This window comes from Mustela putorius, unplaced genomic scaffold (assembly GCF_011764305.1).
Source record: "Mustela putorius furo isolate JIRA1106 unplaced genomic scaffold, ASM1176430v1.1 tig00001419_pilon_pilon_pilon, whole genome shotgun sequence".
Taxonomy (NCBI): domain Eukaryota; kingdom Metazoa; phylum Chordata; class Mammalia; order Carnivora; family Mustelidae; genus Mustela; species Mustela putorius.
In genome coordinates, this window is record NW_025421736.1 from 88,194 (window position 1) to 101,526 (window position 13,333).

Below are 13,333 nucleotides of genomic sequence, written 5' to 3' on the forward strand. Positions count from 1 at the left end.
TTTCATTTCTTATAAATTTATTACATAATAATATTATAATAATTATTAATAATAATAATATAAGAAACATAGATCTCTGTGGGGTGTATCACAACATCAGGGTCAGGAGGCCTCAGGACTGGAGTAGGGGTGAAATCCCCTGGATGGAACTCCATACAAAAGGAGGGTGAAGCGGAACTGACCCTGTAAAGTTAAAAACCCAAATTGAACGGAACCAAAAACCCACAGGTGAGTGTGAGACCGAGTGTGTATGTGGCAGTCTGTTACAGTGACTGCTGCCGTGTGTGTGACCTGGTCTGTTGGTGAAGGGGTTACTGGGTGTGACTCTGCCCAGGGAATGGGGCCGGTGGGCCAGGGCGGGGCGGGCGGGCACAGACCGGCGTGCCAGGCCCCTAGGCTGTGAAAACTTCAGTTTTCTGTGTTTTTTTTTTTTTTTATTAAAAAAAGCTAGAAATATAAACAGAAACTTGTGAGTGACGTGGATGGAGCTTAATCCAGACTCCAAACCCTAGGTTTAAAAACGTCCCAGGGCCCCCCCACCCCACAGATCATTGCTGAGTGTGAGGAGTCACAGTAAGGGGGGCTGGGGTGTCCTCTGGGGTCTTTGCCTCTCCCCAGGGCCTGCAGTGGCCTGACTCTAGGGGTCCTCTATGATCCCCCCAGAAGCCCAAGGTTAGGGGGGGCATTGCCTCCAAGGGCCCCTGGGAGCCTGTCGCAGCAGCAGAGCTTCACCAGGGAGGCGGCTCTGGAAGGACAGGCTGGGCAAACAGCAGGTCCTAGGGTGCCTCTGACTTTCTTTGGAAGTGGGGATGTGCTTCCATGGCGCACACCCATACGCGCACCCCGCCCACACTGCTGGAGACCCCCCCAGGTCCGGAGTAGCCCCGGGACCGTGCTCCAATCAGGCACACACAGGGCTCCCATGCACTCAGCCGCACCCAGAGCTTCACACGCTCGCTCATGTGCGCACACACACAGGGCAGGAACAGGAGACTTTGGGGTCTGAGGCAGGGAGTCTTCTCTGCTGTGGTTGCCCAACAGCGTGGGGAGGAGGCTAGACCCCTCCTGGGAAGGGGCCACGTGAGGGACTTGGCTGGGGGGCGGATGCCAGGGCTCTGCCCCTCCCCAGGGCAATGGTCACCCAGGTCACCTGACCTTGCTAGTGCCCAGCAGGACTCTGCTGCCTGCCGCCCCTCCTCGCAGCACCTGAAGGGTCGGTGGGGCACACTATAGCTCAGCGATGGGAGAGGGCCAAGCCATGGGCCCCAGGGTGGGCTACTAGGACCCTGGCCAACCCCAGACCAGCTGGAGCGTCCCCCGCCCCACGTGGGGTGGCAGTGGCAGTGAGGGGCCAGAGATGGAAGACTGGGCAGCAGCAGCGGAACCAGCGGGGGGCTGTGGGGGGGGAAGGGAAGCTATTAAGGACAGAGATATTTGTTCCTTTTCTCGTTCCAAATATAGGGTGGATTAAAATATGCAAAACAGGGGGGCTCCTAGGCCCCCAACCGAGAACCCCAAGTCTCCCCCCTCCCCCCGAGTCACCAAGGTGTGTCCTGACCTCGCATGCTGGACTAGGTCCCCCCCTCTGGGAAAGTAGCCACCAGAAGCTGTGCGGGAGATGGTCAGGCCGGAGCACCCCACCCCCAACCCTCTCCCGCTCCAGCCCCCCTGGCCCTCGCCCTTCCTGACCGTGTGCTGGGTGGGACTCGCCGGCCGGGGAGGGCACTAAGCAATGTACAGGGCAAGTCTCCGAGCAACAGCAAACAGGACGATTCATGCAACATTCCTGGCCCGGGCGCCGTTGTGGGGGGCGGGCCGAGCCCGCGGCCCGGGGGTCGGGGTGGGGGGCCCTGCCGGCAGGGCGCGGCTGGGGCGTGGGGAGGGGGCGTCAGCTGCCGTCCAGCTGCCTGAGCGCGCGCTCGATGTTCATGCGGTGGCCCACGCGCGTGACGCCCAGCTCCACGAAGTCGTCCTTGGTGAGCGCCGGCAGGTGCGCGCCCTCGATTTCGTGGTCCTCGAAGCGGTCGCGGTGCTCGCCCAGGTGGATGCTCTCCAGCCAGTCGCCCACGTCGAACTTGCTCCAGAGCTGCAGCGGCTTTTGTTGGAAGGGCCGGCGCGGGCCGGGGGCCCCGGGGCCGGGGCCGGGGCCGGGCGCTGGCGAGGGCAGCGGCGACGGCGAGGGCGAGCGGCTGCGTGCGCTCACGCTGCGCACCACAAAACGCACCTCCTTCGGCTCGTGCGGGATGGAGAGGCTGGACGACTTGAGGATGGTGGGAGGTGTGAGGCCGAAGGGCCGCCCCGCGCCCCCCGCGCCCGCCCCCAGCCCCTCCACCCGCTCCAGCGACGCGGGCTTCACTGGGCTCGGGGCGCGGCGCGCCACGGGGTAGCGGCCGCCGGGCCGCACCGGGTAGGAGGCCCCGCCGCCCGGGCCCCCGGGGCTGCGCTGCGCTGAGATGGTGCTCAGCTCACCGAGGCTGCTGAAGAGCCTGCGGAGGGAGAGGGGGTCAAGGCCAGGTGAAGGGCGCCAGGAGACGCGGGGGCAGGCGGAGGGGGCGCGGCTCGCGGTCCGGAGGACGCTGGGGGCGGAGCTTGGGGCTGGGGGCTGGGTGGGCACCAGGAGACGCGAGGGCAGGCGGAGGGGAGCGCGGGAGGCCGCTCGGGTGGGGGTGGGGGGGGCCTAGGGGCGGGGCTCGGGGTGGGCGCCAGGTGACGCGGGGGGCAGACGGAGCGGGGCGCGGCCCGCGGCCAGGAGGACGCTGGGGGCGGAGCTTGGGGCTCGGTAGCCTTAGGGCCACCGGAAAAGAGGTGGGATCCGAGGATTACGGCGGCCATTCTGTCTGGCCCCCAGGGTCAGAGCCAGGGCCCTGCTGGGGGAGAAGGGGACTAGATTGAATGGGATATAGAGTAAAACCAATCCCCCTTCGCAGCCCAGCGGAGGAAAGGCAGCCTTTCGCGGCAAAGGGAAGACCGCCCCAACCCTGACAGCCTCCCACACTGGCCCTGGGCACTGCCCCATCCACCCGTGCCCTGGAGGGGACGACTGTGGCACTACCCCTCACCACTCCCACACACAGCTCTGTGCCCCTGAGGAAACCCAGAGGAACCTGGGCGGGCTTCAGGGATGGCTGAGTCGTGATGACGACTGCTGGTGGCACAGACTGACCGAGCCCATGAGTCAGAAACAGACACCAGGCAGCGTTCATGCCCACGCAGAGCAGCCGCGTGTGCAGGACAGGTGTGAGGCAGCGACACACCCATGACACGCGGCCTCCCTGCACAGGACAGCACACTGCAGCCGCAGGAACACCCACACGTGTCACAGACATGCAGCAGTGTGGCAGGAATGGCAGTGGACTGCTTGTGAGAGACGCACGTATGTGCAGACACACACACACACACACACACACACACAGCGCTTCCCTACCCAACATCAGCTGACGGGACCCCATACCTGCAGCCCCTCCCCAGCATGGCCGCTCCCCAGTGGGAGGCCGACCTGGGAGGACCTCCGGAGAGTCCCGCTCCCTCGTCCCTCCCCCTTCCTTTCGGTTCTCCGCCCCAGTTGCGCCCGGGGAAGTCCGGGGAGGGGGCTGTCCCTGGGACAGAAGCCCCACGAAGCGGAGCAAAGCGGAGAGCAGGGCGCCCGGGACAGCGCACGGACAGTGAGAGGCATGGGATGGGCATGCTCACTTACACAGCCGGCGCTCGGGACCACCGCGCAGCTAGACAGAGCAGCCACATGCAGATGGGCAGGAGAGAGCAATGAGAGAGAGTGTTAGCAGCCAGGGCCGCAAGGCAGGCACATGGCCCCCAGTCACAGCTACAGTGTGCCAGCCAGGTGCAGGGCTCCCTGGCCAGACACCCACGGGAGGAGGGACTCAGGTGTGGTGGGAGGAAGGCACCCTGGAGCCACTCCGGAAAGGGAACTGCAGGCCAGACCTGGGCGGGTCTGGATGGATCCCTGGTCTACCTGTGGGACCTATTTTGGAGTTTATGATCAGAGCGGTGCCCATCCACTGGCTTTACTTGGACCACTGTGAGGCGATGCTTCCTGTTCCCGTCCACTGTCTGCGGTCTGACCGGCCTCTCGCCGGCTGCCGTCCCACCTCCCTCTCCCTGCCCCTGCCTAAGCCAGCCGCAGGACCCTCCTCTGGGCTCTCCCACCTTTGTGCAATCCTGACTGGTGCCAGTCCCATAGGGCTCAGGGCACCCTCAGCACCCTTCCTCCCCTTCATGTGGGCTTTGTCTTTTCCTCTCACACCTGCGCAAGGTCAGCCTCTCCCTGGAGATCCAGCTCCATCTCCCACTCATCCTCGATTCCAATTTCCAACTCCCTCACCTCCCACTGGCTTCTCTCCCCAGCCTCCGTCCCCTGCCTCCTCCCATCACTCAGACCCACAGCAGAGCCTCTAGACCAGGCCTCCCACACACACGACCCCCAGTGGAGAGGGGCTCCTAAGGACACCTGGAGTGCTCTCAGGGGACAGACACCAACCAGAAGAAACCCTCCCTACTCCCACCACACCTGTCCTCCCTGGTACCACCTAGGCTTTGGGGCAAAGTAGGGGAAGGGGAGGATTGCCAGGGAGATGTTGCAGCAGGTGGTGGGTGCCCAGGTGGTGGTGATTGCTGGAGGTGCGGGTGGAGGGCAGTGCTGGGTAAGATGCTGAGGGAATGGTGCCCAGGATAGCCCCACTAGAGCCCTCACAGTGACCCCAGCCCAAAGCCCTGCATCTCAGGAGGGAACCCTGCCTAGCCCTGTCCCAAGGGCTGGGTTTCAGTGGAACCATGTGGGTGTGCCTGGAGCCAAGGGTCGACAGAAGCATACTGACAAGTTGGCAGGACCACAGCCTAGCTGGGAAGGCAGAGAACAGGGTGGGTGCTGGGTAGTGCAACGGAGAGACTTGGCCTGAGCCCAGAGCAGAGTCTGGGTTCCAGGAGGCCTTTCTGGCCAGTGCTGGAGCCTTCCTGCCTGGCGGAGGGGGCAGCTGGCTCTAGTAGCACCCACGAAGACCTCCTGAGGAGAGGTGCTGGGGGCAAGAAGATGAGCCCTTGCCAGGAGGTGCCCTGGTCCACCAGGCTGGGAGTGGAGAGAGACGGCCAGTCCCAAAGGTACCCTGGCACGCTGGACGTGGGAGGACACCTAGAAGAAGAGCCTAAGGAAGTCTGGGCGCTCCCAAGGCCCCCGGACACAGCAGGGCGTGGCCGAGGGGTCCCCATGGCCCCAGTGCCTGCTCCTCCTCCCCTTCCTTTTGGGGAACAGGGAACAGCCCACATCATCCCCTGGACAGGAATTCCAGCAGTGTCCATAGCCAAGTTTCCATGCCCTTCTGCACACCCATCACTGTCCATCACTGCTCTCAGCTGTCTGATCACACCACACACACACCCCCAGCCAGGCCCAACCATGGCATGGTCACATCACAGCACCCACCAGCCTCCCAGAGGGCTTCTGGGCTGCCCACCCTTTAACAACCGGTACCTCACCAGGCACCCCTGAATGCTGCCAGCAGCCTCCTCCAGACGGCTCAGCAAGGCTCCATGCCCCGGGCACCTCTTCCACCAACATCTGAATGTGGTACTGTCTCACTGCCTCATGACTCTTCAGCCACTGAGGTCTGGCCTTGCCCCCCCCACACACACACCCCTGTAGTTACCAAAGGAGCACCAGGACCCCCTGCTGACCTTTCTTCCACCCCTTCTTTCCTAGACAGGTTTTGCGGATTCTCCTTTTGTTCCCCACTTTCCTCTGGGCGGGGTGGTGCATTCCCCTGTTAGCTGTGGCTCCATGAGAGGCCCAGCTAACCTCTGAGCGCCACTTCTCCACGGGGACCAAACACGCTCTCCCTTCACCCAGTCCTCCCCACATCAGGGACCCGGGAGCCACCATCAGCTCCTCCTTCTTTTCACCTGGAAGGCTCCTAGCTTTGCCCCAGGTCCTCATCCCCACTCCCACCCCTCAGCCACCGAAGGGTCCACTCATCTGAGGGTCTCGCTCAGGACTGCTCAGCTCATTTCCTAACAGTTCTCCTTGACTCCTAGTCCTTAGCACAAAACCAGGAACACAACTTATACTGAAAAAAACGCCATCCAACAAAAATCATTTGACATATCTCTCCCAGGCTTGACTACCTGTTGGCCCACGGGTACCAACAGACGAGAAAAAGCCAAGCTCTGGTCCTGGCATCTGGCTCCGGCCTTCTGCTGCTGCACTCAACGCAGGGCAGGTCTGGGTCTGGGGACTTCTGTGGTCTGGGAGCCCTGCCCGGGGAGAGGGTGCTCAACAGCAGCACAACTAGACACAGACTTGCAGGCTCCGAGGCGCCCCCTCTCCAGCCTGGCGCCTTCTCACCGCCCACATCCACTCACAGCTGCGACCTCAGCACACTCCCGGTGTCTCTGCGTCCCCTCATCCGAGAGCCCTTCCTGCCCTCCCAGCAGGGTTCAGGGCTCTTGAAGGAAGGGACCCGCGTGCGTGGGAGCCATGAGGACAAAGCCGATCCTGGCCCCAGTGCCCCGCCTGTCATGCAACAGTGTCCACCAGGTCCCGGGAGAAGCCCAGCAGGCCTTTACCACCGGCCGTCACACCGGGTTGGATCCAGATCCCTGCCAATTGTGGCAGAAAAACGGGGCCCACAGAAGGTCACCAGAGCGAGGTTCCTACCCCGTGATGGGAGAGTGTGACCCTTATTAGTGACTGTCTGAGACCTGACAGCTGAGAGGCCACAGCACAGAGCACATCAAAGGGCAAAGATGTGTGCAGGACATACACCCTCTGACTTCATATTTGCAAAGCTATGTCTCCAGGAATGTCTTCCAGTAAAACTCGACGTGGGGGCAGACGGATGTAAAACTGAGACCGCAGAACTTGGTGTCCCTGTGGAGCTCGGAGCCACCAGGGACTTCAGACCACATGCGGGATTCCAATCCACCCGTGCAGTGTGGAAGACAAACGGAGTTGGGTGCACGTGTGGGCCTCAAAGACCATGGTGGGGCTCTGAGAAGATGGAGGTTCTGTTTATAACCAGAGCTAGACGTGAAGCTGGAAGCATCAAGCCGGTGGATAGTCTGGGATTGATGTTCCAGAAAGCCAGAGGTCCTGGACCTTCTACCTGGAAAGATGGCCCCAGTACAGAAGAGCCAATCATTTCAAGTTCCTGAGCTTCCAGTCTGTGGCACACAGGGCAGCTTGAGCTGCCAAGAAGATCCAGGGCTGCAGAAATGTCTTGGGACTAAACTGCATCGGGGCTGTCAGTGGGGAAGTGAGCGGAAGGGGTGTTTACTGTCCTGGGATGCCCACTGGGTGAAGAGAGGGACAGGCCTGGAGCTGAAATCAGGGAAACCCGGGGACCAAGGCTCAGAGGTGTGACCCCCCAGGTGGCCAAGGATATTACTCTGGGGCCTCTGCCAGGAATGGTCCTGGGAAGAAGGATGTCAGGACCAGATGTCAGGATTTCCACACTTTGAACACCCCTCTAAGAGACAGTGTCACTAGCAGTTCAGCATGAAACGAGAGGTGAGTGCTAGATTCTGGCCATAGCCGACTGCAGAGCAAGAGCAGCGAGAGGAAGACGCCAGGGCCCCCACCAGCCACACAGACTCCACGTGGCCACAGCATCCCCTGCTCGGCCCCCAGCCGGGAGCCAGAAGCGAAGGGTGGGCAGTGGGGCCCGCTCCCCAGGGCTGTGGTTTCACCCAGGTCTGAGGGCAGGAGGGGGCACCGAGGGAGAAAAGAAGTGTGAGCGGGAGCAGAAAGGAGTGCAGGGGGGCGTGGAAAGGGGAAGGCAGGGCAGAAGGGTGGCCCAGGAGGCGGGACTGATCCAGTGGCACTGTGGGGACTCGGGCATCAGTGATTTCAGAGAACGCATGCTGTCCAGGATACACGTGACCCGTTAAGGTGTCAGTCTAACAAATGAACACGTGTGCAAAGGGACTACCGCTGTCACCAGAAGGGCTTTCACAACAGAGGCTCCAGACTACGGTGAACAGAGACTCAGGCTTAGGGCCAGGTACACACCACCACCTCCTGGCTGCAGCAGACTTGCTCACATGCTTCGTTCTCACGCCTGGAAGATGGAGAGTTTACTGCTGTCCCTCCAGCAGAGCTGCTGTAGAGGTGAAACATGGGCCCTGTCGTCTTCTAGGGCAGCAGCTGGCACTCTTTTCTTGAAGTTTATTTATTGAGAGAGAGAGAGGGGGCAGGGAAAGGGGCCCTGGGAGAACCTCCGGCAGACCCCCCACCGAATGCGGCGTCTGACACAGGGCCCAATCCCACAGCCCTGAGATCATGCCCTGAGCTGAAGTCAAGAGTCGGACGCCCAAACGACCACACCCCTGGGGTGCCCCTAGCACCTGGCACTCTTATTTCCCACAAAGGGCCTGGCTGAGCACACACAGTGAGAGCCTGCTATGCTGCAGGCCTGAGCTCTGTGCTTCAAGGTGACGCCGTGTGTCACCCCCGTCATGTCACAGGAAAGGGCTGATGTTCACAGAAGGGAAGGGGCTGGTTGCAGACTACCAAGCTCAGATGCAGCCAGCTGAGAGGTGGGGTCCAGGGTCCTCTGGCCCCAAGCTGATGCCAGGGAATGAAGCCAGCTGCTGAAGTTGGGAAGGGCCCTGTCACAGGGACCTCTGTTGTTCTAGGTCATCTGGCATCTGGAACCCAAGAACCTCCCTCCCTCACTCTCAGCACCTGTCTGCTAGGGGAGGCAAGCCCAAGCCTCGGCTCCCAGGACAGAGATGACTCGGGCCTGGCCAATGGCAGCCTCACTTCTCCCTGACCACAGTGACTCATTCAGAGGAAAGCAGGGGACCCATGTGAAGCCAGTCAGAGGCTGGAGCTTTGTAAAAAGTACTGAGCAAAAGAGGCTTACTTTCCTGCGGACCCGTGGAGAAGGGATGTGAAATCTGCAGCGGCGGGCCTTGCCCTTCCCCAGCCCGCGTCCAGAAGAGAAAACAAACCAGCTGGTTTGTTCCATTCCAGAACCATGGAACTCGAGATCCTTCCCCAGACGCCTACGGGAGCCGGCAGAGCAGATGACAAGCCCCAGCCTCACCTGAGCCTGACCATGGGGTTCAAGAACCAGTAACCCTGAACCGACCGTGCACCGTCCCTCAGTGGTCTTGGTCTTAAGCCGCCTCCCTAGATCTCACATCACAAAAGACAGTGCTTAATTCAGCTCAGTTCTTTCATCTGTTCAGCAAATGTTTATTGAGGGCCTGCATGGTACCAGGCATGGTGCTGCCCACTTTAAATGGCTTTAATTTGCATTGGAGCCAAGGGACACAGAGGAATGGAGGGCCTGTCGAGGGAGGAGAAGCAGAAATGAAGACGGGCTGGTCGGGGTGGGGGTTGTCAGGGAACCACCGCCCTTAGGGGCCAGGTCCTGCAGAGGCCCAGGACCTGGACTGTTCATCCCAAATGGACACCCCTGGCCATGCCTCCTCTCGGGGCATTTTCAACAGTGCCCTGCTGGAAAGAGGGCTTTCACATTCAGCTGGAAGCTGGAAGAGGCCTTGCGGGGAGAGAGCCCCCGAGCAAGCACCCGAGATGACAGGGGCTGAGGGACAACATTCCTGGACTACTCAGGAGAGGCGCCGCGAGCTCCCCAAGCCCCAGTTCATCTTTTGAAGAAGGTAAATCAGACAAGCCTCTGAGTAAGACCCAAACCCCTCACTGCTTTGGGAAGTCTGCCTTCCGAGGCCAACAGGAAAGGGCCTGCTAAGCTAGTCTTCAGGGAACAAGGAGGAGGAGCCAGGCGGTGGCACCCCACACACTCCCCACAGAGCCCGAAGAGGGAGGAGGGCCTACGGGGCACAGAAGGCAAAGGCAGCTTGACGAGGGCCGACAAAGGCCCGCCAGGGGATGAGCAGCTCTGCCTCAGACCGGCACCAGTGGGCAGGAACCAGCTCTCCCACATAGTTATGGAGCCCACAGGCCCAAGAGGCCCTTTCAGGAGCAGAGCCCTGGGAATGGGGTCCTCAAGGAAATGTCCAAGGGATCAGCCCAGGGGCGTTGGCGGCTCTCTCTACCAGAGCAGCACCCCAGCCCCTTGCTCAGCCCCTCCCGTCTTGGGTCCCCACCCTGGCTGGGAGGTAGGAAGAGAGGACAGACAGACAGACAGACAGACAGTGGAAGTATGGAGAAAGCGAGAGGGCAGATGGAGGGTGCAGAGGCAGTGCGACTTCCACCAAAGAACGGCTTCTAAATGCATCTGAAAACCATGCACTGGGCTCTGTTTAAGGGACACGGAGGCAGAGTGAGAGACAGCAAACAGGAAGCTGGTGGTGTGTCGTAAAAGGAAAAGGAATCCGTGTTCCCTAAGCCTCCAAAGGAAGCAAGGCCAGAGGCAGCTCCAGGAGTGCTGGTAGCAGCCATGTGGCCATGGGGGGCGGGGGGCAACTCCAGAATGGACCAGAGAACAACCCTTGACAGCCCAGGCAGCTTTAGTCAGGAGCAAGAGAGTGACAGCCCACGGGAACCCGCGGCAGGGCGTCTCCAGAAGGGCTGTGGAGGTGTTCACGCCCCACTGGGGCCCCTCCTCGGCGGCCAGCTCCCACTCCCAGCACCACAGGGATGGAGAGAACAGCAGCCCTGACACTTCAGACCCCCGAAAGAGACTTCTGTCTCAGACAGACGGCAAGGGCGAACAGAGGACAGAGTGGACAGGTAAGGGATGCCACGGACAGGTAAGGGACAGGATGGACTGTGGAGGGGGAACAGAGGATACCGTGGACGCACGAGAGGAAGACCACAGAGGGGCTGTGGACCCGGGACAGGACCCTCCCCACATCGCCCTGCTCACCGAGCTGCCGCGATGGGCGACTTCTTGGCAGGGTCCAGCAGGCCGCCCAGGCCACCAGCCGGCTCTTCCCCCAGGGAGCGTGTGTCTTTGTTCAGCTGCTGCAGGCGGGAGCTGAGCTCACTGATCACAGCTGGTTTGTCATCTTCGGGCCCAGGGAGCCCCCGGCTCTCCACGGGGTCCCCCCACAGCTTGGACCTTCTCTGGAAGAGGTAGCGAGGGCGAGCAGGCCCGGCAGCGGAGGCCAGCCCAGCGGAGGCGGCATGGTGCTGCTGGGCCATGAGCTCGCTGTCCGAGGACTGCTTCAGCAGCGGGTCCCTGAAGGTCACCGGCCCCTTCCCCAGCGGGGACTTGAGCTTGGGCTTGGGAGGCACTGGTGGCTTCTCGAGTAGAAAAGTGTGTCCGTCGGCGAAGGAGGTGTGGGTGTCGGTGAGCTCCCCGCTCTCCGAGCTCAGAGTGGACATGCTGGACACCGTGGAGATAGTGCTCGTGGTCTCCAGGTGGGGGTCGCTGGAGCTGCGCGTGTCGGCCTCCTCCACCCCTGAGTCAGCCGCAGACTCGGGGGCGGGGGGTGGCTCGCTGCTCGGCTTCCCTGAGGCCGGGCCTGGCACCGTGGTGGGCGAGGGACCTGGGCCAGGAAGTGGGGTGGCCAGCAGGACCCCGTTGGCAAACTCTTCGGGAGGCGGCACCAGCCCAATGCGGGCCAGCTCCTCCCTGGTCTCCTCGTCACTGGAGGACAGCTGGGCAGGCGGCAGGTTCACAGCAAATACCAGCTCCGGCTCCTCCTCGGAGCTGCCCTGGCCTGGCCCGGGTTCGCTGGGCGGGGCGCTGCCAGGGGGCTGAGCCCGGGGACTAGCCAGGGGCTCCGCCACCACTGCTGACTGCGTGGGGGTGGGGGCCAGCTCTGGGGTGCCCGGACGCTCCTCTTCAGCCGCCAGCCCACTGGGCTCCTGCCCATTGCTGGTGGCGTGCACGACGATGAGGCCGGCTGGCCGCTGCAGGGACGTGTCCAGGACACTGAGGATCATGGACTTCTTGTCCTCCGGCGACTTACGCTCCTCCCGGGGTGCTTTCTCTGGCTCCCTGCGAGCAGGCACAGGAACCCAGGCCGGGCTCCTTGGGGAGAAGGCTGGGGAGGCCAGGGCCCCTCGCTCAGAGTCTCGGGCCTGGACATCCACAAACAGGGGCCCAGGGCGGTCAGCGTCAGGGCTGTGCACCGGCGTGGGAGACCGGGAGGGCGCCTGGGAGGCCAGAGCCCGTTCCCGGGCAGCCAGGGCAAGGGCCAGGGGGGAGCTGGGGTCCAGGGGCTTGCCGGTGAGTGGGTGAATGAAGGTGGAGCCTGAAGGCCCAAGGCTTGGGCCGCTGACCAATGGCTTCAGAGCAGAGACGGGGGAGGGCAGGAGCAGGTCACGGCCGGCGGTGGGGCCGGTCCCCAGAAGGCGCTCATCGATGGAGCGGGAGGGCTGCAGGGAGGGCAGGTCTGCGCTGGGCGGGCTGCCCTCGATGGCTCCCACCGACAGGAACACGGTGGAGCGGCGCCGCTCCTCCAGCCGCCGGTCCTTGCTGGGCCCCGGGCCCCCAAAGGCGAGGCCGGGGCTGTCCGCAAGGCCGTAGTCGAGACCACTTGGCCGAGGCCCCCGGTGCGTTGGGGAGGGCTCGCGGGCGAAGCTGCCACCGGTGGGGCCTGGGCTGCCCACGGCCAGGGCCGCTCGCTCCTGGGCGTCTTCTACCTGGAGCTGCTTCACCAATGGGCTCTTGCGGCGCTGAGGCTTGGAGGGCGCGAAGATGCTGGCGCTAAAGGCGCCCAGGTTGGCGTAGGGGCTGTCGGGCCCTGGCGGCCGCGGCCGACGCTTGGGACGCTCTGGCGGGGTGGCCGCAGGTGGCGGCCGGGGCACGTCGCCCATCTCCGGCGCGGAATCCTGCAGGATGATCATGGAACGCGCGCGCTTCTGCCGCTCGGGGTAGGGCAGCGGCCCCAGCGGCGCGCCGGGATCGTACAGGCCTGCGGCTCCAGCGCCCAGGCGCGCTTCCAAGCCGGGCTTGAAGCTGGAGCGCACTGTGTCGTAGGCGCGGCCCGGGGGAGGCGGCGGCGAGAAGGCGGGGGGCGGCCCGGAGTCGAAGTAGTAGGGAGCTGGTGGGGGTGGCGGCGCGGTCTGCGGCGGGGGCGGGATGCCGCGGCCCTCCCGCACAGGGTCTTGCATCGAAGTGCTCCTCGGGAAGCGTCCCTCCAGCAGGGACGCCAGCTTCTCGTCCTCCCCTGCGGACAGAGTAGGTCCAGTGAGACGAGGCCCTCGCGGACTCCAGCGCCCACCCTCTGCAGAGGGCAGCCGTGGTCCCAGACACAAAGGTTGCAAAGACACCCCCTTAGAAATTGGCGGGAAGCGCTAACTGGACTGGAAGAACGGAGTCACGGAGGGCTTGGAGGCTGGGGTTGGAGACCAAAGGGGAGGCGGAGAGCCCAGAGCATGGAATCCGAGGAAGGCCCCCAGTCTGGGCTCCTCTCCCAACACCCAGGCTCTGCACCCCAAGCC

The 13,333-nt window shown here is 63.0% G+C and overlaps 1 protein-coding gene across 2 annotated transcripts in view; it reads right to left on the bottom strand.

The window, feature by feature from the left end:
• SHANK3 (SH3 and multiple ankyrin repeat domains 3) overlaps nt 1–13,333 on the bottom strand; it is a 51,431-nt gene continuing 38,098 nt past the window's right edge. For both annotated transcript variants that reach the window (XM_045087535.1, XM_045087536.1), the window contains 2 exons: nt 10,806–13,059; nt 1–2,486 (listed from right to left, as the gene is read on the bottom strand). In XM_045087535.1, the coding sequence (XP_044943470.1) occupies nt 1,889–2,486; nt 10,806–13,059 (2,852 nt within the window). In that variant the 3' untranslated portion in view covers nt 1–1,888. The remainder of the gene's footprint in view (nt 2,487–10,805; nt 13,060–13,333) is intronic.